Source organism: Artemia franciscana, chromosome 19 (assembly GCF_032884065.1).
Source record: "Artemia franciscana chromosome 19, ASM3288406v1, whole genome shotgun sequence".
NCBI classification, from domain to species: domain Eukaryota; kingdom Metazoa; phylum Arthropoda; class Branchiopoda; order Anostraca; family Artemiidae; genus Artemia; species Artemia franciscana.
The window spans coordinates 34,291,444-34,317,030 of record NC_088881.1 but is presented as its reverse complement, the minus strand read 5'-3'; the positions used below and the strand labels follow the sequence as shown (position 1 = coordinate 34,317,030).

Genomic DNA, 25,587 nt, shown 5'->3' with positions numbered 1-25,587 from the left:
TCTGCCGCCAAATTATGCAGCACCAAATTATGAGACAAATAACATAACCCCTGGTTCCTACTGCTGCGATTTCGCGCAAAACCCTGCGACATGCGACAAATGACACAAATAATGCGAAAAACGACGCAAAACCATCCGTTTCGCTGCAATGTCGGATGCGTTGAACAATTTCAGCACATACGACAAATTGCATACGTTGTTCTGATTTAAAAAGAAAATCATAACCAAAGTCATGGAGCTGATTGAAAAGCTAATTTTGGCTGGTTTGTTGATTTTAGTTTCTTTATGTAAAATTCGTCCGAGTCACTACCCTCTCCGTCAATCGGCTCTGCAGTAGTATCTACCACAAAAGTCTGCGTTTCTTTATGATCCCATTTTGTCGTACGTCTGTTCCGCCAGAAAAAAATCGTGTCGGGATTGATGCAGCAGTACCAGGGGTGGGCCAGATGAAAATCCATGTTGAAAACTCCAATACTATTAATAAACCACCTACACAATAAAGGATTTTTTCAATTAAAAGAAAGCATACAATATGATTATAGTGTATATGGCTGAAAATCGTCAACCTAAGGTTTACAGTCTGCCCTCCTTAAAAAAAGGTAACCTGACCAAGTGATAATACCAGTAATTTTGCAACAATTTCTATGGTTTTTTTCAGTTTTTTTTTAATTGGTTTCATTGCCACAAAAAGAAAACTTAATTTAGTTTCCAAAGCATAGTGATGGAAGATAGGGTATGGACATGGATTTTGAGCTGAAGATTTGAAATTTGCCAAAGATAAAAGATTTAGTAAAAATGTACCTGCATCGTAGTTTGTTCCACTAAAGAACCTAAATTCACTTATTGAGTGTGTTCTGAATAATACACAAGTACCTATTTTGTTTCTTTGTACAAAATCCGATGGCTGGGAGCTTGGTTGCCCAGCAGTCACTTAGGACTATTTTAAAGGGCACTAGAACTTTCAATATTCAATCGAATGAACCCCTTCAAAGTTTTTACGACAGCTCCTTCCATATTAACTTCCCTGCTCACAAAAAAATATAATGTGCCTACTTTGCTCTTAACTTAGGCGGCGCTATGGCGTTGTCTATGATCTCATTGAAACTCTCCCCTTACATACTAGCAACAGCAAGAACCGATTTGGCTCAAAATGGAGTAAAAATATCATATATATTTTCACTATTATTAGGTTATACAACCAATACTGTTACTACTACGAAAACTACTTACTGCGGCAATTTCGAAATTCAATAGCTGTTTTCAAGCCCCAAAACTACACACTATTACTGTTTTTTTTACCAAGTCTTAAAATGAAACCACTGCATTTAACAATCGGTATTAGTCTACAGTCACGCCAGCTCAAAAGAAAACGTATAAATTCTGTAAACAACTACAATAAACCCTCAAGTAGTTGGTCATATCATTCCTAAAAGCACTTCACTTCATTCCCCCATTAAGACAAAAAAAGAGTAGAAATAATCTCAAATAATTTACCAATCGTAAAACTACCGCAAATCAAAATCAATAAATAAATTAACTGCAGAATTAACAGAAATTACAATAAATAACTGAATCCAATTCAAAATGAGAAAAAATAAACATAAGTAGGGCTGACAAACCCCAAACCTTCTCAAGACCAGAACATAATTTACACTTTACTGAAAACAAAATAGATTTTAAATGTCTTAAATTTTTGACTTTAATAAACAAAAAAGTATTAAGACTTTAAGGAAGAAATCTCAGATTAACTGACAATCCGTGGTTATTTTTTTTTTCGTAAAGTGGATATTATGTTCTGGTCTTGAGAAGACATGGGGGTTGCCAGCCCTTCTCATTTTAATTTTGTTTGTTTTGAGTTTGACTAGGTTATCTATTGAAATTTTTCCTCGTTTTGGGTTTCATTTATTTATTAATGGTGATTTGCGGTATTTTTACAGTTGGAAGATATGAAAAACAAACTCTTAGAATTTGACGACACTTTCGTCTGTAAAAACTTAAACAATAAGAGTGTGTTGGTTCCCAAAGCCAACTATCCTTTCAAAGGATAGCTAAGCCTTCTTAAACTTTTTGGTTCCATGTATTTTTAAGCTTAAAACACCCCCCCCCATAGAAAGCACCCTCAAAGGAAATATCCCGGCTGAAATCCCCCTGTGGAAGAACCCCTCTAGAACCTCCCCCCACATGGAAAATCTCCCTTGGAAAATGCCCTCACCCCCGGAAAATACCACCCCCACGCAGTTGAAATCATTAAGTATATCAATGTTGTATTTTTCATGCGTTTTTCGTAGTTTCTTTTGTACCCAACACCCCCCCCCCCCTAAAAAACTATGCTGGAAAATATCTTTTTGTGGGTTTTTCACTGGATTTTCATACTATGGATGAATGGGAAAAACATGGAACAAGAAATAGTAAAATCTTCATGAAACAAAAAAAAGCAGAAATAAAGTCATATACTCTGCTAAGTCAAAAACTATGAAATCTAATCAAAAAAGGATACGAATTTTTTTTTTTCCAGTAAAAAGAATATATCAATAAAAGACAAAAAGAAATTATTTTGAGAACCTTTTCCACAAAAAAGTTGGTCAAAGAAAAGTAGAGTCCTATAAAGTCACTCAATTGGAGTTGATTTTTGAATGAAAATGGAATAATTGTGGTCATCAAATCATCAAGTAATCAATATAATCAATAGGCTCAATAGTAACCGATATTCTAAAAACGAAGTTTTGATACCAATTAAAAAAAAAAACAAGTTTTTTGAAATGAAAGTTAGGAGCGACATTAAAAACTTAAAACGAACAGAAATTACTCCGTATATGAAATTAGTATATTAGTTCCGTATATTAGTTCGTATATGAAAGGGGCTGCTTCCTCATCAACGCCCAGCTCTTTACGCTAAAGTTTTTTACTGTTTTAAAAAGCAGAGTTGAGAGAAAGAGTCAAACTTTAACGTAAAGAGCGTGGCGTTGATGAGGAAGCAGCCTCTTTCAAATACGAACTAATATACGGAACTAATATACTAATTTCATATACGGAGTAATTTCTGTTCGTTTTAAGTTTTAATGTCGCTCCTTACTTTCATTTCAAAAAATTTGTTTTTTTTTATTTAATTTCTGAAAGTTTTTGAATTAATGCATGTCTGATTTTATCTCTCCGTACATAAATTATTAAAATAAAATTTGCATATTAATTCTTTTTTTTTGGCTAAATGGCTTTCTCTTAGTTTTGATCAGATGATTTTGAGAAATAAGGGGTGGGGAAGGAGGCCTAGATGCCCTCCAATTTTTCGATTACTTGAAAAGGCAACTATATCTTTTAATTTTTAACGAACGTTTTTATTAGTAAAAAAAATACTTAACTTAAGAATTAACTTACGTAACAAACTTATATATTCTTGTATTTTTGATTATATATATGAGAGGGTTGGTCCCCTCGTTAATACCTTGCTCTTCACACTAAATCTTGTTTTGTCCCAATTCTTTAAGAATGACCCCTGAATCAGAAAGGCCGTAGAATATATAGTTGAAATTACTTAAAAATTTTTTAGCATAAAGAGCGAAGTATTCCTTACTTTCAATTGAAAAAACTTTTTCATGTTTATATTTTCATTGTTTTTTTTTATAGTAATGCAAGAAAGTCCTGCGCCCTTTTCATTGAATTTCTCTTCCCCCATGAAATATTCCTCCAAGGAAAGATCCTCCCATATAGCCCCCTTCCCTGAACCCCACACCCAAACCAAAAATAACGTCGGTACACTTCCCAGTAACTATTACTGTATCTAAACATTGGTCAAAGTTTGTAACTTGCATCCCCTCCCCCAGGGCCTGTGGGGGGTAAGTCATCCCCAAAGACATAGTTATTATGGTTTTCGACTATGCGGAACAAAATGGCTATCTCAAAATTTTGATCCGTTGACTTTGGGAAAAAAATGAGCGTGGGAGGGGGCCTAGGTGCCTTCCAATTTTTGGTCACTTAAAAAGGGCACTAGAACTTTTTATTTCCGTTAGAATGAGCCCTCTTGCAACACTCTAGGACCTCTTGGTCGATACGATGACCCCTGGGAAAAACAAAACAAAAAAAAAACAACAATTAAACACGCACCCGTGATTTGTCTTCTGGCAAAAAATATGAAATTCCACATTTTTGTAGATTGGACCTTGAAATTCTTTCTAAAGGGTTCTCTGATACGCTGAATGCGATGGTGTGATTTTCGTTAAGATCCTATGACTTTTAGGGGGTGTTACCCCCTATTTTCCAAAATAAGGCAAATTTTCTCAGGCTCGTAACTTTTGATGACAAAGACTAAATTTGATGAAACTTATATATTTAAAATCAGCATAAAAATTCGATTCTTTTGATATATCTCTTAGCATCCAAATTCCGTTTTTCAGAGTTTCGTTTACTATTGAGCCGGGTCGCTCCTTACTACAGTTCGTTGCATCAAGTTGCATCAAAAAAATTGCATTTTAATGCTGATTTTAAATATATAACTTTCATCAGGTTTAGTCATACCCATCAAAAGTTACGAGCCTGAGAAAATTTGCCTTATTTTAGAAAATAGGGGTAAACACCTCCTAAAGGTCGTAGAATCTTAACGAAAATCACACCATCGGATTCGGCGTATCAGAGAACCATACAGTAGAAGTTTCAAGCTCTTATCTACAAAAATGTGCAATTTTGTATTTTTTTTTGCCAAAAGACAGACAACGGATGCGTGTTTATTTGTTTGTTTTTTTGTTGTTTTTTTTTTTTCCCCAGGGGTAATCGTATCAGCCCAGTGTTCCTAGAATGTGGCAAGACTGCTAATTCTGACGGAAATTAAAAATTCTAATGCCCTTTTTAAGTGACCAACAAAATTGGAGGGCACCCAGGCCCCCTCCCACGCTCGTTTTTCCCCAAAGTAACCGTATAAAAATTCTGAGATCGCCATTTTATTCAGCATAGTAAAAGTACCTAGAAAGCATATATTTGGGGACGACTTACTCCCCCAGTGTCCGCGTGGGAGGGGCTGCAAGTTACAACCTTTGACCAGTGTTTGCACATAGTAATGGTTATTGAGAAGCATACAGACACTTTCGGGTTTTTTTTTTGGTTTAGGGGAGGGGGTTATGCGGGGGGAACTTTCCATGGAGGAATTTGTCACGGAGGAAGAGAATTTCTCTGAAGGGGGTGCAGAATTTTCTTAGCATTTTTTAAAAGAGCAATGAAAAAATAAATATGAAAAAGTTTCTTCAACTGAAAGTAAGGAGCAGCATTAAAACTTAAAACGAACAGAAATTATTAAGCATATAAGGGGTTCACATCCTCCTAATACCTCGCTCTTTACGCTAAAGTAATTTTATTAGTTTCAACTATTTATTCTACGGCCTTTGTTATTCAGGGGTCATTCTTAAGGAATCGGGACAAGATTTAAGCTTTAGTGTAAAGAGCGAGGTATTGACGAGGGGGCGAACCCCTCATATACGTAATAACAACATACGAATTTAGAAGTTCGTTACGTAAGTTAATTCGTAAGTTACGTATATTTATACTAATAAAAACGTTCGTAAAGTTAAAAGTTCTTATTGCCTATTTAAGTAACCAAAAAAACTGGTGGGTAACAAGGCTTATTCCCCCGCTCTTTTTTCTCAAAATCGTCCGATCAAAATTACGAGAAAGCCATTTAGCCAAAAAAATTAATTAATATGCAAATTTCTTCTGAATTATTCATGTGCGGAGAGCCAAAATCAAAACTTGCATTAATTAAAAAACATTCAGAAATTAAATAAAAACAGTCTTTTTAACTGAAAGTAAGGAGTGACATTAAAACTTAAAACGAACAGAAATTACTTCCTATATGAAAGGGGCTGTTCCGTTCTCAGCGCTCTGCTCTTTACGCTAAAGTTTTTTTTACTATTTTAGAAAGTAGAGTTGAGAGAAAGAGTTAAACTTTAGTATAAAGAGCGGGGCGTTGAGGAGGGAACAGCCCCTTTCATATACTGAGTAATTTCTGTTAGTTTTAAGTTTTAATGTCGCTCCTTACTTTCAGTTAAAAGACTTGTTTTTTTTTTATTTAATGGTAAAGCCAAGACAGATAGTCCAATTGAAGTGAGCAGTAAGCCTCACATTAATTCCCCAGTTCGTTTTTTAATAGATACGTCTATCCATTATCCGTCCATGCGTCATTCCTAGGGCAGTAGAACCAAGTTAGATAGTCACAGAGCTAAGATAGTGATAGAATCTATAGTTTTCCAAGTGTTTGGTTAATTTGGCAGGGGTAAACAGCGGGATTAAGTGTGTCTCTCTTATTGGAGCATTTTTGTGGGGGGGAGGGGGCAATTTGACAATGGGGGATTTTAATGGGAAATATCCCCTCCCCCGGAAAATCCGCAGGTGGGGAGGGGTGTATTGTCCAGGGGTTATTTTTCCGGGGTAGGGGATATTTTCCACTTTTGTTTTAGGAATAACAAAATAACAATTAGCTACGATGCAGATTTTCAACCCATTTCTGTTTCAACTTGGACTAAAATACTTGTTTTTCTGAATTTTCTTGAAATTTTCTGGACATTTGGTTTGTTTACTAGCCTGGTGGACTAATTGAGGGTTAAATGGGGCCTGAAACTGGGCTACCTATATTAAGTTTTTTCTAAAACAAAGGTGGAAATACTTGTTCTTTGGGTCTTAAATAATTTCCCTTGCAGCCTTGAATAGGGATTTAAAGTAAGCAAAAAAAGTCTTCCTTTGGCCTTGGCACTCCAACTGTAACAGTCTTTTAAAATACGGTCTGGACTTTCACTGACAAGTTTGACGTGCTTCAGGACTGTCATGCACACAAAATTTCATGTCATGCACAAAAAAAGTAGTGAGGGAATAAGTATCGTCCCCCACCCCAAATAAAAACAAAAATTATCTTAAAATGTCTGATTTAACCTTATTTTTTTCTTAATGATTTGACTTAATTTCCGGATTAAAAAAAAAAAAAAAAAATCAAAAAAAATCAAAGACGCTTAAAACTTATAACAATACATTCCTTTGCTATGCGGAACAAGATTTTGGGCCAAAAGTAAGTATTGTATTTCGCTTGAAAAGAAAGAATTTGTGCTCACATTTGTTTTATATTTTAGTAATTAATCAATAAAATTACTATAATGCGTATTAAGGCATTACATAATAAATATTTGCTCGTTTGCGGTAAATTCGTACTAAATTTAAAGTAAATACGTATTAAATTAGGATTTCCACCTGGATGCAAGGATTTGTAATAATTATATTGATTTTAAAAATAGATGTAAAATCTTAAGCCAAAAATTGATATCAAGAGGTTTTTCTGCAAATAAATTAACTTGGCAATTTAAAAAATTTAGTTTTCATTATAACGAACTTTTAAATAAATATCAAAAGAATTATCTAGAAATACTTAAAGAAATTTTTAACTAATTTCGGAGGTTAGAAATGTTGTCACAGCGCCATTTATTTTGAATTGTGTTTCTAATTGAGCGGATTTTTTAAAAAATTAGCCACATGGTAAAGATGAATTCTATAATTGTTTAGTTCATTCAGGTTTTTTGCAATGTGTTAATATTTGTGATTTGGTAAAATTTATAATATTTAGTTTACCTATTGTTGCTAAAGGGAGGGATATATTAACAAGATAAGCTTGTTTTGGTTTTACTTGGTTGTTTTACATTTGCTGTTTTTTTTCATAGGCATGTATTTTGGGGGTGATACCTGACGCGGGGATGCCATGGATATTCTGTGGTTGCCACAACACTGTGCTGGGTAGAGAATTTAGAGTGGCGAAACCCTATATAGGCCAGTGTATTCTCCTGATGAGCCCTTATGTTGGGTGTTGCCTCTGAATTATTTGTCTATATTATTTTTTCTATTGTTCGGTAAATGACGACTTATACTTATTGACGACATGACTGCCTGTCCATGGATTATTCTTTATGGTTGATTGTGTGTGGCTATGCTGTTTGACCTATGTGATTGTATGGATGAGTAGGGTTAAGGCCTCATTCAAGTGCTGGTCTATATTAATCACTAATTTAGGAAAACAGTCTTCCTTTTCTCCTTCTGTCTCTTTTTTTTTTTTTTTTTTTTTTTTTTTTTTTTTTTTTTTTTTTTTTTTTTTTTTTTTTTGTGTTTGTACTGTAGCATTGGTGATTTCTCTTTTCATGATATATTAAATATGTAAACAAACCATTGCTGTATTTAATATATACTATGCTTTACCTCCCCCCTAATATGCAGATATATAGCCGAAATTTGATTACATAAACCAAACCAAGCCAAAATACAAACTAAATGCTTAAATAAATTATAGCTACAATTTATTTTCCAACCAAGCCGAAGCTAATTGTGTGGTATGACGAAGTTGCTTGACCAGTTTCTTGTGTCATGCTCGCATCATCCACGAGTGAAATTCTATAGTGTCTATTATATAACCGATAAGTACGGTAGGTTGTCACATCATGTTGTTCGTGGAAAAGCTCTGTCCTGGGTTTCTTGATTCCTAATTGGCCGATCCATTGCAGCTGAAGTTTCTGATTAGCATATTCCTGCTGAAAAGGCTCAGCTGTTGGGTCATCCCTTTTCCTCATATATGTCAACTTATTCTAAGAAATGTTTATTTAAAAAATATTTATTTTTAAAAATAAAACTTGCTGTTAAACTATGAGAAACAAATAAGGGATAAGTGAAAATTCCCAATTATGTAATGAAAAAAACGACAAACTAAAGAATATAACATATCCTAACAGAATACCGCTCTTGACAGGTCTATTTTTAGACATAATTTCATTAGACCTGATTATCAAGTAGAAATTCTTATGTTTAACCTTAAAAATGAAAAGAAGAAATACTACCTCTTATTCAACTTATACAATTTATATGAAATCTTCGAGAAACTATAATTATGGAACTTACGACATTTTTGGAGTCTATGAAAGAACTATGTAACCACAATAAGGAAGGTATTCATAAGCCAAATTTTCCATTGGCTGAACTTTTTATAGAACTTTTGTAGGAATATTTTTCCTAACCTTTTTTGTTGAGTAGGATTACTTATTCCCTTTTCTGAACTTTATAGCGATCTTAAACGTAGATTCGTCCACAAAATTTGTTAAATGAAATATTCTAATTACAGTTATATTTGCTTCTTGGAAAACCCTTCTAAGTCAGAAAAATAAACCGGACACTATTCCTAGACTAACATGAATTAATCAGTAATAACAATTTCCAAATTTAACATTGTTGAACATAGTACACTTGTGCAATGACGTGAAACTATTCTACTTAGATGAAAATGTGGCACCAGATGTCAACTGGCACTGAGGTTGTATTAGTTGGGGCCTCTAGTTCTTGACATTTCTTCAGTCTTGCGCCCTAGAAAAAAGGATGTATTGTTATTAATCAATTAATCAATTTGTTTATCACCCGTCAAAATAACGAGGGTCGAAAATCTACGACGGGGAATAAAAATATGTCATCGGGTGAACCCTATTCAGCTGGATCACCAGAGTGGACAGAGACGAATAAGCTCGGTCAAAACTTTTTAGTGAATTTTTCAGGTGGATTATTTGAATGCAGATATTGATTTTGAACTATCACCTAAGGCGTCAGATACTGAATTCTATTCAGTTACAATAGAAAAAAATACTTGATTTTGTCAATATTATTGAGTGTAAACGTACAATCAGACACTACATAGCTATATATTTAAAATTGTTTTTGTTTCTATTATGTGTCCTTCCCTAGCTTCACAAGGTAAAGATAAAGGATACGGCATTAGACTTTACAGTCCCTACCGGCGGTGCTGATCTCTGTTTCTTGGTCCTTCAGCCAGGAAGTGCAATGGGGGGGGGGTCAGGGACCAACCATCCTGTGCTTTCGCACACCCTTCCTGTTTACCTTCCCCAGATTTCTCCAGGTACCCATTTAGAGCTGGGTCGATTCTGGCTAAGCTTACAGAGTCACGCCACTGACCCCCGTCCCAAACTAAACAACTGGGTACACTGGGATTCGAACCCGCGCCCTCTCAGAGAAAGGATCCTGAATTCAGCGCACCAATCCACTCGGCCAGGACGGCTCTAGACAAGCTTCACAAGGGGAGCGCGCTAACGCTGAAAAGCTCCAAGGAGATAAGAAGAAGTGTGAGAAACGGATAAGAAAAGAAACTCAAGCTTCTTTACAAGCAGAAAACTACTGGCATCATTTAGCGATACACGGAAACACGGCTTCTTTGATCGCAAAATTATGCTTGTTTAGATAGATTTATGCTACGCCTAGGTTTATTCTCCCATATTTCATGAACAAGGTAATCAGGTCAAGCAAGAGGAAAAATAGCGTAGAAAATAAATAAAAAGGTTTTTTCTTAAGTCCAGGGAAAGGAAATTGGTCCACTTGATATTGGTTTACTTGTGCCTGTGCGTGCTCGGACAAACCTCTACCAGAACTCTTTCGTCTTTTTTTTTATGTCATTATATAACAGTGCATAATAACATGCTATGTAGTTCAACATCAAATTAGCTATTTCAGCTACGATTGTTGTTTGAATAATTTTTTTTCTCTCTCTCTCTCTTACATTTTTTTATTGGAACATTATTTCGCAGCAAGTTAAAAAAAGGCACTAAAATATCTAGAATGGGGTTCTCTGATGGCTTTGATTTTGGGAGGGAGGGAAATACCTCAAAGGGTGCATTTTAACGTCAAAAGATCCCAGCTCTTATCGAGTCATCAGATAAAACATAATTAGTTCTGAGAGAGAGACAAGGGAAAGTTGGATATAGAACTTGATGAAACCCCAGAGCAATAACCAGCATTTTTCTTTTTTTTGGAGGGGGGGGGGGGGGGTACAAAATAACTTTGTAAAACGTATAAGAAAATTTAAAATTTATATCTACTCCTCTATAATTTTTGGAAACATTTTTGGTCTATACTATTATCATGAAAGTAATGAGTAACATTAACTCCCAAAACGGGCAGATTTAATCCTTATAGGAAGGGATTGCCCCTTCCTCATCCAAATCTCGACCTCAAGGTCGCAAAACTTTGGACGCTGCTCATTAAATCAGAAATTGAGACTTCAAGCTGCCTGAAATAGTTAAATTTGAATCTGAAGTTAAAATAAAATCTAAGAAATCTCCTGGGCTCTCAGTCGATTTTGGGAGGGAGGGAAATACCTCAAAGGGTGAATTTTAACGTCGAAAGATCTCAACTCTTATTGAGCCATCAGGTAAAAACAGAATTAGCTCTAAGAGAGAGAGAGACAACAAGGGGAGGTTGAAGATAGAACTTGCCAAAGCCCCAAAGCCATAACCAGGACATTTTTTGGGGGGAGGGTACAAAAGAAACTTTAAAGAAATTTACATCTACTCTTCTATAATTGTTGGGAATATTTCTGGTCCAATCCTTATAGGAAGGGACTTCCCCTTCCTCATCTATACCTCCTCCTCAATATTGCAAAACTTTGGAGGATGCTCATTAGACCAGAAAGTGAGACTTCGAGCTGCCTGAAATAGTTAAATTTGAAAGTGAAGTTAAAATAAAATGTAAAATATCTCCTCTGCTCTCAGTCAAATCTTTGCACAGCCGTTGACTTTTACGAGGCAGATTTTCTTCTTCAGTCTAACTGCCGATTTGAAAATAAATACTTTCAGTAAAATAACTGCCGATTGAAAATAAACTTTAACTTAATTTAATAGGGTGAGACACAAGTCACCATAGAGAGACAAAACTAATTATGTTTCTATAAAAAATGATTTATTTACATAATATGCCTTGCATGTTAACAAATATTTCAGAATTACATTGTAATATTTTTGTTATGCTACGCTTGATGACTCTACTGCAGTTCATGATCACTGACAAAGCATACCTGTTGGCTAGACAAGCACAACGTGCAAAAGGAACAGGGAAAAATTCTACATCACGTGCTTCATCAAACAGTTCGTGATAACAAACTGTAGTAAGGAGCGACCCGGCTCAATAGTAAACGAAACTCTAAAAAACGGAACTTCGATGCTAAAAGATATATCAAAAGAATCAAATTTTTATGCTGTTTTAAATATATAAGTTTCATCAAATTTAGTCTTTGTCATCAAAAGTTACGAGCCTGAGAAAATTTGCCTTATTTTGGAAAATAAGGGAAACACCCCCTAAAAGTCATAGGATCTTAACAAAAATCACACCATCGTATTCAGCGTATTAGAGAACCCTATAGAAAAAATTTGAAGGTCCAATCTACAAAAATGTGGAATTTCGTATTTTTTGCCAGAAGACAGATCACGGGTGCGTGATTATTTGTTCGTTTGTTTTTTTGTTGTTTTTTCCCCCAGGGGTCATCTTATCGACCAAGTGGTCCTAGAGTGTTGCAAGAGGGCTCATTATAACGGAAATGAAAAGTTCTAGTGCCTTTTTTATGTGTCCAAAAAAATTGGAGGGTACCTAGGCCCCCTCCACGCTCTTTTTTCCCCAAAGTCAACGATTAAAATTTTGAGATAGCCATTTTGTTCCGCATAGTTGAAAACCATAATAACTATGTCTTTGGGGATGACTTACTCCCCCACAGTCCCTGGGGGAGAGGCTGCAAGTTACAAACTTTGACCAATGTTTACATACAGTAATGGTTATTGGGAAGTGTACCGACGTTTGCAGGGGGATTTTTTTGGTTTGGGTGTGGGGTTGAGGGGAGGGGGCTATGTGGAAGGATCTTTCCTTGGAGGAATATTTCATGGGGGAAGAGAAATTCAATGAAAAGGGCGCAGGATTTTCTAGTATTACTAAAAAAAAACAATGAAAATATAAACATGAAAAGTTTTTTTCAATTGAAAGTAAGGAGTAGCATTAAAACTTAAAACGAACAGAGATTATTACGCATATGAGGGGTTCTAAAAATACTTTAGCATAAAGAGCGAGGTATTTAGGAGGAGATAAACACTTTGCTCTTTATGCTAAAGTATTTTTAGTAATTTCAACTGTTTATTCTACGGCCTTTATGATTCAGGGGTCATTCTTAAGAAATTGGGACAAAACTTAAGATTTAGTGTGAAGAACGAGGTATTAACGAGGGGAAAAACTCCCTCATATATATAATCAAAAATATAAGAATATAAAAGTTTGTTACGTAATTTAATTTAATTAATAAGTTACGTATATTTTTTACTAATAAAAACGTTCGTTAAAAATTAAAAGTTCTAGTTGCCTTTTTAAGTAACCGAAAAATTGGAGGGCAACTAGGCCTCCTTCCCCACCCCTTATTTCTCAAAATCGTCTAATCAAAAATAAGAGAAAGCCATTTAGCCAAAAAAGAATTAATATGCAAATTTCATTTTAATAATTTATGAACTGAGAGCCAAAATCAAACATGCATTAATTCAAAAACGTTCAGAAATTAAATAAAAAAAACTAGTTTTTTTTAACTGAAAGTAAGGAGCGACATTAAAACTTAAAACGAACAGAAATTACTCCGTATATGAAATGGGTTGTCCCCTCCGCAATCACTCGCTCTTTAAGCTAAAGTTTTTAATTGTTTTAAAAAGTACAATTGTGGCAAAGAGTCAAACTTTAGCGTAAAGAGCGAGGGATTGCGGAGGGGACAACCCATTTCATATACGGAGTAATTTCTGTTCGTTTTAAGTTTTAATGTCGCTCCTTACTTTCAGTTAAAAAACTAGTTTTTTTTATTTAATTTTTGAATAAGGCGAAGTATCAGCATGACTATCCTTTATATTAACTATGAATACCAATGCTTCAAATTTCTAGACAGCTCAACTCATTACATTTAATTTGACCAGAAAATTTGACCAGACCATCGACTAGCACCATCTCTGGTGCTAGTTTGATTTTTTGATGTGACGTTATTACAAACGTCAAACCCAATATGAAATTACTGGGTGTTACCATCTCAAGCGACTTAAAATGGGATTGTCACGTTAATGATTTATTAAAGCGTACAAATACTGCATTTTCTCTCCTCAAACCCCTCAATAAATTTAAATATCCTAAATTGCATTGTTTGAAGATTTTTCTCTCTTTTGTACGTCCTACCCTCGAATACGCTTGTCCTGTTTGGCACCCTGGCGTCTCTAATGAATTGTCGGACAGAATAGAGGCAGTTCAAAAAAGGTGCAAAAGAATTATCTTCAATGAGGGTAAAGTGCCTTATGCGTCCCTTCTTCGGAGGGCAAATCTAATCACCCTTAAGAAAAGGAGAGCACAAATTTCCTTGCGTTTTGCCCACAATGCCGTACATAACCCTCGTACTACAACTCTTTTTCCTAGTGACCATTTACCCCCCCCCCCCCCAAACTTGCCCCCACGTTTTGTTTCGAGAAAAATTCCCCTTCTTGCCCCAATAAGAGAGATTGATTTGAAGTTTGAGTTGACTATGGTTACATTGTGATTTTTAATGGAATATATATTTTTACTTGTTGTTGCCGTACGCCTACAAAACTGTAAAGTTTTTCTTGGTGCGGCAGAATTTTGTAAAAGATGTGTTTTAGTTTTGTATGCGAAGAAAATAAATTTCTCAAAAAATAAAAATAAAAACAAGAGTTTCCACTGAAAGATATAGAAGAACATTCATCCCTCACATAGTTGGAATTTTAAATCAATACCCCCCCCCTCCTCACTCTACTTTTATCTTAGAAGTTTAGTGTTTATTTTTCAATTGCGTACTTTGTAATGCTTGTTAGATAGACTTTTGTTTAATTTTGTTTTCCCTGTTTTAACTTTACGAGTTTGCTTTTTATTGATTGCAATTCTATAATTTTGTGCGACACTAAAGTGCGAATTCGGTCCTTTTGGGCTCGTGATAGCCACTTTTTTTAAATAAAATTTTATCTTATTACGAGCTGTTCTGCATTGCCTTAGGTTATTCTACAATTATGCTGTCTTAGAGAGGTTTATACTTGGATGCTTTTGGTTCCAAATTATGCTATTTTATGCACAATTATACTACATGTGGCAACACTGGCGGGTAGGGCCTAAGCCTCATTGCAAAGGGTCCATTAGCCGATGGCTATTAATACCCTTTTCTTGGACACGTTTTTGAAACCATGTGCTTAAATTACGTGACGTAATGTCCTAAAAGGTTCTTATCTCTGTCAAAGTCCTTGCCAGTGAAAAGAGCTCGTATAAGAAGAGTACTGCCAGTCGTGTTACCAAGTAGCATGTGATCAAGTTCTTTAAATACGGGATTATGGATTTAAATGTTAAAACATCACGTTATACTACACATTTTAGTGCTTTTGTGTTTCAAACGGGATATGTGTGTTTTCATTTCTGGTGTTTCTTCGTAAGACAGTGTTTTCGGCGGCTATTTATAGCTTGGAGTACAAGGCAGATCAAAAGTCTGTTTATTGGATTGTGCTTTTTGAATTTAAGTATCTGGTTGGGCTTTTTCGGAATTAGTGGTTATATAATTTGGGCTTTATCTTGCTACCTTTTTTGCCAAAAACCATATTCATTTTTGAAATATGCTACAAGACTGCCTTCACCTAGGCCAAAAACGATAAGTATAACTTCCGTGAACATATCTTCTGATAAACCATTTTTTCTAGAAAGTTTTAGAACTCTTTATGAAAGTGAGAACAGACTTGGAGCTATTGGGAGACTTATTTTGGAGCAGATTCCTGTCCCTTTTGTCAATATTAGCAATGATAGAAATTCAAAGAAAATACTAAGCAAATTTCCACAGACTGACATACTTTGTTTTCAAAATGTTTTGGGACGAACCGAGTCCTTAATTCTCATACAACTGCTGTCAAGAAAGTATGGTTATTTTTTGTACGACGTAGGTCAAAGTTCTTGGAAAATAAATAAATATTTACTGGGAAGTGGACTGTTAATAGCAAGCAGATATAGAATCATAGCTGCCGACTTTTATGCATTTACGCCCTTAGTTGGTACAACGAAATATATTTCACATGGAGCGTTGTGCTTTTCTATTGAGTTGTATCGGGGTCGTGATCAGTTAAGAAGAATTGGGTATATTACAACGTTTTGTACCCAAGAAGGAAATGGAATTTGTACATATAACATGTTGACAGAGCTGATGTGCTTTTCGAAAAACTTCAAAACTATTACTAAGAAACCTTCGGATATTATTGCTTTTGATGTGTTATGTGGTGATACGCGGGCGATATTCTTAAAGGGTAAGACAATTTTTATTTTTTTTACTAGCAGCAAAACATGTTGGACGAAACACATCAAAAAATAAAAAAACACCCCATAGACCTATGCTCTTTTTTGAGGAATGGAAAAATTGTGTCGCTCTCCCAACTCGAAAATTTAAACTAAATTTGTCCCTCTATCTTCCTCCAGTGTAACTGTAATCCCATCTAGCCGTAAAACGAAACATAGTAAATTTCTTTGGTAAAATTCTAGTTAATTGACATCTTGCTATCTCAGAAAGGGTTTAGGTTAGGAAAATGAAACTTTCAGGGATGAATCTACAGACTAAAGCATGCCCCGGGAAGGTATTTTAAAGCAACTACCTCCACCCCTTCTCCCTCTAGAGGGCCCTGATCTTTGATGACCTTTAAAAATATGTGTGTTATAAAAGTGAAACCTTGCAAAATAGGTCTTCTGCTTAATTGAAGTACAACAAAATTGTTTTCACCTTCATAACTTTTAAGGGTTTTTAGATATGCAAATACATTCCCTAAATTTTGAAAAAAAAACATTGATATGGCTCAAAATTCTCTTTTACTTGTCTATTATAACACTTACTACTCAAGTTATCATCCATCTTTCGTTAGTTTCTTGCTGTTTATTGTGAGACAAGACAAAAAAGTGACAGAATAGACGAAAAATATATAATTTGAGCTGTAGTGTTATAATTTTCATATTAGGGAGTTGGGGTAAAAATATTTGGACAGTGTGAAGTTAGAAAACAATTCTTACTTTATAATAAGCAGAATAATTGTACCGAACGCATTTTGCATGCAGTCCCGGGTAAAGCTTTAGTTTCGTCACAAGCTGTCTAAACTGGAAACTGCAAAGCAGCATAGTTTCCAGTTTATAGCACTTAGAAATACTAATTCTAGAAGCACATCCATTTTTTAGGTTTCTAAAAATCCCCCTTCAACGAAACTAAAATTGCGTAAAGTGGGCAAGATTTTGAAGCCGAGGGAAAAGTTGGGCTTGTACAATATGAATGAATTATATTTTAAATACTAATTCCAGTCATCACTGGTAATTTCTGTATAGTAGGAAGTCGAAAGATAATAAAAAAAAAATTACGCATCCACTAATGCTAATATCGTTAACTTTCACTTTCCAGTTGAAACCAGGGCTGCCAAATTTTTTTTTTAAGGAGTGTGTCATATTTTTTCCAAAAATGTGCTTTTTGTGTCATCTCAGATTCCATAATGTGTCACAAAATGTGTCATTTTTTTTGCTACAAGTGGTATTATATTTAATTGTCAAATCTTTATTTAGAATTTTTAATGTGTAATCTTTTCCAAATCAGTTCAAAAAGGAGTAAACTTAACCTTAAACTATTATCTTGGGATCGAGACGTTTTTATGACGTCATGAAAGTAATAGGAACATTCGATTAAATCAATGTTACACACTATGAATTTGCGTCTGGGCGACCAACGACAATCAAAGGGACAATCAAATCCGACAGTAAATTAAAGATTTTTCACATGACGTCGTAATCGTAATTGGCTAAGCTTTAGATGACACCTTCGAAAATGGAAAAAATATAAGACCACAGTAGGGGTGTTTGAGCTTTTTAGTTCCAAAAACAGTTCCAACTATTTGTCTATCGATTTGTCTGTGGTTCATTATGCCCTTATTGAAGCTTATCTTGAACCAACAATACTACTAAGTCTTCTTCCTGCCTTAATGGTTACAAGCGTACTTCTAATGGGCCTAGAAGTCGAAGAAAAATGTAAGCCAAAATCAATCGCATATTTGTACTAAAAATTACAGATAAATATAAGATATATAAGCACTGAACAACTTGGTAACCTCTCACACATAGACCCCCCTCCCCAAAACTTCAAGTATATTCGACCCTGGCTATATCTAGGGCTTATTGGTCTCTTCTTCTTTCTCCTTGTACCAGGCCATAAAATTCTTCCGCATATCGGAAGGAATTTCCCAGTCGTGCACGGTTCCTTTGGTACGAGAGACCAGCTGCTTTGCATGCATCAGTAAGTCTATCTTGTCGAGAAGTAGACTCTTCCTGACTTTCGTTTTTATATTTGAAAGAACTGATAATTGACGTTCTGCAAATGCACTGGAATGCAAAGGAGCACACAGATTTAGCATGAAAAGGGATAGCTCTTCGAACTGTGGCTTGCCTTGAACATCTTTTGTATTCAATAACGCCTTCCAAAAGATCGAAGGAAACATTTCAGTTCCTATGGTTTTCACAGTCTCATCCCTATGCTCACTCATCAAGATCCACTGAATCTCTATTACATTCCTTGACCTTTCCACTTCACCTTCGTGTTTCCCAAGTAAGCTTCTGAACCGACCAGTCCGTCCCACTCGAGTGTTGACTTTTCCGCTCAAAGCAGTGACTGGGTCTAGACAAGCCAGAGCTTCTAAAGTGGGATCAGAATGCTAAATTCATTTCCTCATTTGTTTGATAACTTCTACAAGGAAGTTCAGGCAGCTCAACCTAAACTGTTTGTGATAATTCGAGAGTATCACATCCTTATATTTCAGCACATGTATTTTGGTATTTGGACCAAAAGAAATCTCGGAGATTTCCTTGAAACAGCCTGAGATCATGGGTATGACAAAAGCATTATCATTCTCTAAGATGTCAGTTTTGACAAAAGACTTCATGATAGACTTCATGGTTGCACTTGAGCTGGAAAGGAGTTAGTGAATGTGAGTGTCACTACTCTGGGACTCCAAATTCAAACAATTGTTCTTTTTGACCTTTTTCATCATTTTTAGGTGAAACAAGGTAAGGTTAGAATGAAGTAATCTTGTTTGGAAATAGAAATATGTTCATTTAGAAATTTTTAAACTACATTTATTTACTCAATAGTATTTTTGTCATATTTGTTGGTGCCTTTTTAAGACAGATGGATTATTCTGAAGGAAAGACTTCTCTGGAAGTCTTAGACCCCTTTGTGGGGTCTAAGGCTTTGTAATTTTTCTATATTTTCTCTTAATAATAATAAACAGATTTAAAATTTGTAATCTTGTCCAAGGTGGGATACCCCTACTGTACTCTTAAAAATGTGAGTTCCTGCTTACGCATACAGCTTTGAACTGCTGGTTGTTTACTTTTTACTATTAAATACGTATCAGTTGGCTATATCACATACTCAATCAAGTAGCCAATTAAGTTCAGATATTCAACGTGCATTTTGATTTGAAATTTCCACCTATGGCTGTTTTCTTCTCTTGGTTTAAATTTTAAATATGGTGATGGCATCTGTCCTGTATTCCGCACTGATTGTGTACTACTGCCACCATTAGGTAGTGCTATTCCTCTCCGTTAATTTTAGCTTTTCTGGAGGTTGAAAACCGAAATTTTACTTTTCTTTTATTATCATTTAAAAAACAGGACTTGGATGACAAAATTGTGTCACTTTTTTTGGAAAAATGTGTCATTTTTGTCGATTGTGTCATTTTTTATCGAAAAATGTGTCATTTGCATCGATTGTGTCATCATTTCGACTGAATGTGTCATTGTGTCACGTAACATCAAATTGTGTCATTTTGACACAAAATGTGTCAATTTGGCAGCCTAGGTTGAAACTAGCCAGCTGTTTGAACAAAACAAGTGTCTGATTTTGCTTACAATACATTACCTATAGAGCGGATCGTATTAGTCCGTGAGCCCCGCAGGCAGCGGGGCGAGGTCTGTATTCTGATTGGTTGTGTTGTTAGTTGATGTTTAAGACCTACATTTTGCTGATTGGTTAAGCCTTGTTTGTTATCTTCATGATGTTTCATCATTGCAGCCCTGTTTTCGCCAGAAATTGCGGTTAGTCAAAGGCAACCTTTTGTGGTGTTAAATGTTCGAAGGGAGGTTCGAAGATTGGAAGTAGGACGCTCTACTTATAGCCGGCCTTGTGGGTTTATTGTATACCTTTGGCGTGTTTGTCTTTATAATGACTATGCCAATCAAACTGTCGTCACAAATTTGCTTGTTTTTCTCTCTGGTTTGGGGTGTTTACAGTGTATATATAAATAAACCGGTTTTCTATGAATGGGTCTTTCTAGCATTACATACAATTATAAATTATGCTGACAGAATAATAATTATATTGTAAATGTAGGTACAATAATCCTACTTTGTCTAATTCTAATATGAAGCTGTAAAAAAAACCCTTCGATTTTCAAAATCAATGAACGTTTCTAAGCATACATTGCTTGTTTCAAGCAATCGGTTTGTTAGAATAAAATCGGTACAATAACCTGTAAGATGATTGCAACCATTTTTCGATTTATTTTCCTGTTTTCGAACAGTCCCATAGAATATTTTCAGCTACCTGAAATTTTTACAAGCTTTTTTTGCCAGAAAGAATTGTTTCAGATCGCCGATAACACCCCTAGGGACCAGATTGACAAGCTGGTATAATTAACCTGCTATTTCCGCTAATGAATAAGTGCTATTTGAAAGGTTTTTGACAATCGACGGTCTCTAGAGAATTAAGAGACAGAAGGCTACCCTAACTTCAATTTTGAACCTCGGTGTTTTCAAGATCACTTAATCACGGCCTTAAATACTCTGCTTCTCATCTGGAGACTAGAGTCTAATTTGTTTAAGAACACTAAATGTGTTTCTTTGCATTGGTGTCGGATTGTGTTCTACTTTCATGTGTGTTTTACGGGTAAATTCAGTCCCTTATCCAGAGCTTCAATCCAATCGAGACGCTTTATGTCACATGATACTTCTGTGACCAAAATTAACAAAAGTAACCAACTTCCCTTACTTCTTAAATAAGGGACCACAATTAACATTTGTTCAGTTTTAGTGACCAAAATTTTTATTTAATTTTCAAACTTCTGATTTTCCCTTTTTAAGCTTAAAAGTAGTTTCAGGAAAAGTAAATACTTTGGTTACGGAAAAATTTACAATATTTTAATCAGTTGTCATTTTTTTATTGGTTTCCTTTCATTTGTTTCATTATGCTCGTCTCATTTCCTTGTCGAATTGACAGGCAAGGATTTCAGGCCAAACTTGATCTGAAGCTTATTCGAAATCTGTTCGGAATGATTTTAGTTTTAAGTCAGTTTTGTACGGTGCCAGCTTGGGCCCCTTTGGACCAAAAATTAACTATTTTGACCTCGCTAGAGTCACCTTTGAAATATGATTCATTTCTAAATATAAAGATGCTTTACTTCTAATAGCCAATCAAACTACCCATGTGGGCAGGTATACAGGAATCTATCTGGAGAAAAGGCAGATTAATAAAACTGTCAAAAAAGCTCTCTTCAGACCTCTCTCCCAGTTGCAACCATATCCCCTAATAGATGTACTACTTGATTCGTTACACCTATAGAACTTTCAAAATCCCTATTTTCCGCTAATCTCAGCCTTCTCTCCAAACTTTCTTGCTCATATTTTTTCCATTATTTTCTCCTGAAAAGACTTCTCACCTTAGGAGAAACATAAAATGGATTCTTCATTTGAGACCTCTGCTAAAACAAGTAAATTCTCCCTTACCCTTATCCATTTCTATTATCCCATTCAAAATCACTTTCTTCCCCAATTGTTATTTCTGTGGTGATCCCTATTCACACTCTAAGGAAGAGCCATATTAATATCGTCCCAATTTCTTCTCACTGGTACATCCATGCAGTCACGAACAGACCAAAGCATCACCCGTGTCGATCCAACATCAGCGTTGAAATCCCCTAGAAAGCAAAAACAATCGGCAGGATACAGTTTTGAAAAGACACATTTCTCCCTCTCAAGAATAGTCTAAGTGTCCTCTTTCGAAAAAGTACTGGACTCTAGAGGAATTAAATAAAAATAACAAACATTTTTTTTTAACTGAAAGCAAGGAGCGATATTAAAACTTAAAACGAACAGAAATTACTCCGTATATGGAAGGGGCTGTTCCCTCCGCAACGTCCCTCTCTTTACGCTAAAGTTTGACTCTCTCTCAACTTGACTTTTTAAAACAGTAAAAAACTCTAGCGTAAAGAGCGGGGCGTTGAGGAGGGAACAGTCCCTTTCGTATACGGAGTAATTTCTGTTCCTTTTAAGTTTTAATATCGCTCCTTACTTTCAGTTAAAAAACTTGTTTTTTTATTTAATTTCTGAACGTTTTACAATTAAAGCATGTTTTGATTTTGGCTCTCCGCGCATGAATGATTAAAATGAAATTTGAATATTAATTTTTTTTGGCTAAATGGCTTTCTCATAGTTTTGATCGGCCGATTTTGAGAAAAAAGGAGCGGTGCAGTAGGCCTAGTTACCCTCCAATTTTTTGGTTATTTAAAAGGGCAACTAGATCTTTTAATTTTTTACAAACGTTTTTATTAGTAAAAATATACGTAACTTACGAATGAACTTACGTAACGAACTTCTATATTCGTATGTTTTTATTACGTATATGAGGGGGTTCACCCCTCGTCAATGCCTCGCTCTTTACACTAAAGATTAAATTTTGTCCCATTTCCTTAAGAATGACCCCTGAATCACAAAGGCCGTAGAATAAATAGTTGAAATTGATCAAATTACTTTAGTGTAAAGAGCGATGTATTAGGAGGAGTTGAATCCCTCGTTTACGTAATAATTTCTGTTCGTTTTAATTTTTAATGTTACTCCTTATTTCCAGTTGAAAAAACTTTTTCCACATTTATTTTTTCATTGTTTTTTAAAAAAATGCTAAAAATTCCTGCACCCCCTTCATGGAAATTTTCTTCCCCCGTGATAAATTCCTCCATGGAAAGTTCCCCACGTATAACCCCCTCCCCTCACCACAAAAAAGCCCCATGAAAGCGTCTGTACACTTCCCAATAACTATTATTATGTATAAACACTGGCCATAGTTGAATGTTCCAATGCAGAGCATTTATTTCTTTTTTTTTCACTATGGTACGCGAATTCTTAGTTCTATTTTCCCTTTTCACTGTTTTCTTTCTGATTAAATCCCAGGTTTCTTGGCGCAAAATCTAGCCTTTCATTACTAAATGAGTTCAGACGGTGGTAGAAAAAGAGTCTATTGTTCCTTCCACTATGATATTTCGAGACATTTGAGCTAATAACTTCCGCATTCGATCTTTTAGAGGGCTGACTGGGAGCAGTCGGCAGATGGGATCGAACCATTTCAGGCGTAGAGTCTTGCGCCCTGCGGCCGATGGGATCGAATCATTTCTACTGCTGAAAACGCTGTGCGCGCTACTAAACAAAATCTACGAATAAGCGCTCTCCAGAGACACTTGAGAGCATTTCTCTCTTCATCTGGATTATTTTCCATCCTATTTTCTAAATTATCTCCTTGCTGTTACCCATTACTTCTTCCCCCCCCCCACGGTCTCACAGCTTGGAAGATGTTTTTTTTTTCAGCCCGAAAACACCCGTCAAAACAGACCAACCCCAGAAGAATTATCCATTAATCAAAATCCCGTGCAAATCCTGTGTTTCTTGCTAAGCTGTAATTTCCTCGAGGCGCGCCACTCCTCAAGTGGGAACAGAGTTGACCGCAAGGTCCTCAGCCTTGCAGGTACCCTGAAAGCGTCGAGGCAGCAATTTGCAGAGGCCTTTGTCCACAGATCTGGATCTTACGCCCTGCCGCAGTTGTCCTCCTATAGAAGATCCTCCCACAATGGTTTTCTGCATCACCACGCAATTTAGCCCATTCCACTGAGAGAAGGCTTATAACTCATGGGACGTATGGACACGCCACTGAACCCTAATGAGTGTACATTTGAGGGGTCTTCTTCCTCCTCCACCGGTATTTATGACTCTGGGTGAGGGTGCCCTAGACTCGATAGATTGAGTCTATTGCGGAGTGGGGTCTTTATTATTTTTAACTCTGAAAACTGATGCTCTGCTCCAGCAATAGAAAGCGCTAGACACGTCACACAGGTAAAAAAATACAATAGAAGGTCTTTTAATTACGTCTTTTAATTACAAATAGAATACACTTAGTCAAACAATCAAACACAAACTACAAAATTACAATATTACTTATTTATTACCAAATAATATTTTTTTTTCTTCAATAACAATGTACGTATTTCTTTTCATTAGACCGACTTTATATAAAAAAGATACATAGCCTCTTTTCCTCTTTAGAACTCTTAGAAAAACAGACTAGCGTAAATAGTTATTGCAATCTCTAACCAAATTCAATTTTTCGTAGAAAAATCTACATAGATAACTACGAAACAAAACAAAAAGAAAAAATCAGTGAAATAGATACAAAAAAAAGTAGATAGAATAAGGCGAAGGGGGGAAGTAGACAGAATATGGCGAAGGGACACATTTCACTACTTATACATGGTTGTCATCAAACCCAAACGTTTCGTAACGTTCGAACTTACAAACGTAACTTTTTCATAACTTTTGACAGGACACTCTTTTTTCAAGACTAGGTTTCTTTAATTAGTCGTAAGGAGCAGTCCTTAGAGGGGGGATAATTATTGCCTGTATATTTTGAAAACTATATTCTTATATAATCTTATTCAAAAAATTCCCTCCAAATTTTAAGAGGTACCATTTTTTTTATCTTAATTAAAAAATTTGACCCCCACCCTAAATTTTAATGGATTGCAAGAACCCTTTTTGCTTTGGAGCAGAAACAGTCATGCATTTAAAAAATGGAGTTGATTCAGGTTCAGTTTGGAATCTTCTTTCGAGCAATTTTGTATTACGCTTTGTTCTCAGAGTAGAAAAATTAAAACCAACCATTTAATTGTTCTTCATTCACCTTTTTTTTAAACAAAACCCTCCAAGAATGTGGAGGAATGAAACAAATCAGTTGCATTTTATGCATAGGGCACAATTGCTCAAGTTTTGCCAAAGTGTACCTTAGTTGGTTTTCAATTTATCATTTATTTCAATGCAATTTAGGATACTTTGAAGAAAAAGACAAGTAAAGATTACATTTGTATTCACTAGAATCTAGATAAACAGCTCATCTAATTTGCTTTGTACTTAATTTAAAACTTACTTTTTATCCAGATACAAGACATAACATATTAGATACGTCGCCACGAAGCAAAAATTTGGGAACATAGTTAACTTGGGAGTTTACTCTTTCCACTCTCTTGCTTTTCTTACATGGGTATCCGGGATCCCCCAAGAGCTTGGGTCAACAGCCACTTTTCTGACATGCAGAAGATCAGAAACGGTTTTCGGATTGAGTCTATTGTGGAATGGGGTCTTTATTATTTTTAACTCAGAAAACTGACGCTCTGTTCCACCAATAAAAAGGGTTAGACATGCCAATTACGGCGTAAAATCCGGCAAAAATTGTAAGGAAGTTTATCAGGTCTATCTCTTAAATTGGCAGCACATTTTCAAAACATTAACTGCTGATTTACATTTAAATCTGCCTCACTCATATTAAAAGGAAGACATCTTCACTCTGTGTGTGAAACGTCTCAAGATCGACATGAGGGGAACGTTCTTTAAACATCTTAAAACCAAGGAGCAACTGACGTTTCC

General features: G+C 35.5%; 1 protein-coding gene and 1 long non-coding RNA gene across 2 annotated transcripts in view; one reads left to right on the top strand and one right to left on the bottom strand.

Annotated features, from left to right (window-relative positions):
* Positions 1-8,589: 8,589 nt before the first annotated feature.
* On the bottom strand, positions 8,590-21,963 carry LOC136039599 (uncharacterized). Its single transcript, XR_010620486.1, has 2 exons — positions 21,631-21,963; positions 8,590-9,363 (listed from the first exon to the last, which is right to left on the bottom strand). It is a non-coding gene; the product is annotated as an uncharacterized LOC136039599 (long non-coding RNA).
* LOC136039598 (uncharacterized) overlaps positions 15,083-25,587 on the top strand; it is a 35,214-nt gene continuing 24,709 nt past the window's right edge. Inside the window, exon 1 of the mRNA XM_065723464.1 lies at positions 15,083-16,133. Within this exon, the coding sequence (XP_065579536.1) occupies positions 15,179-16,133 (955 nt within the window). The 5' untranslated portion in view covers positions 15,083-15,178. The remainder of the gene's footprint in view (positions 16,134-25,587) is intronic.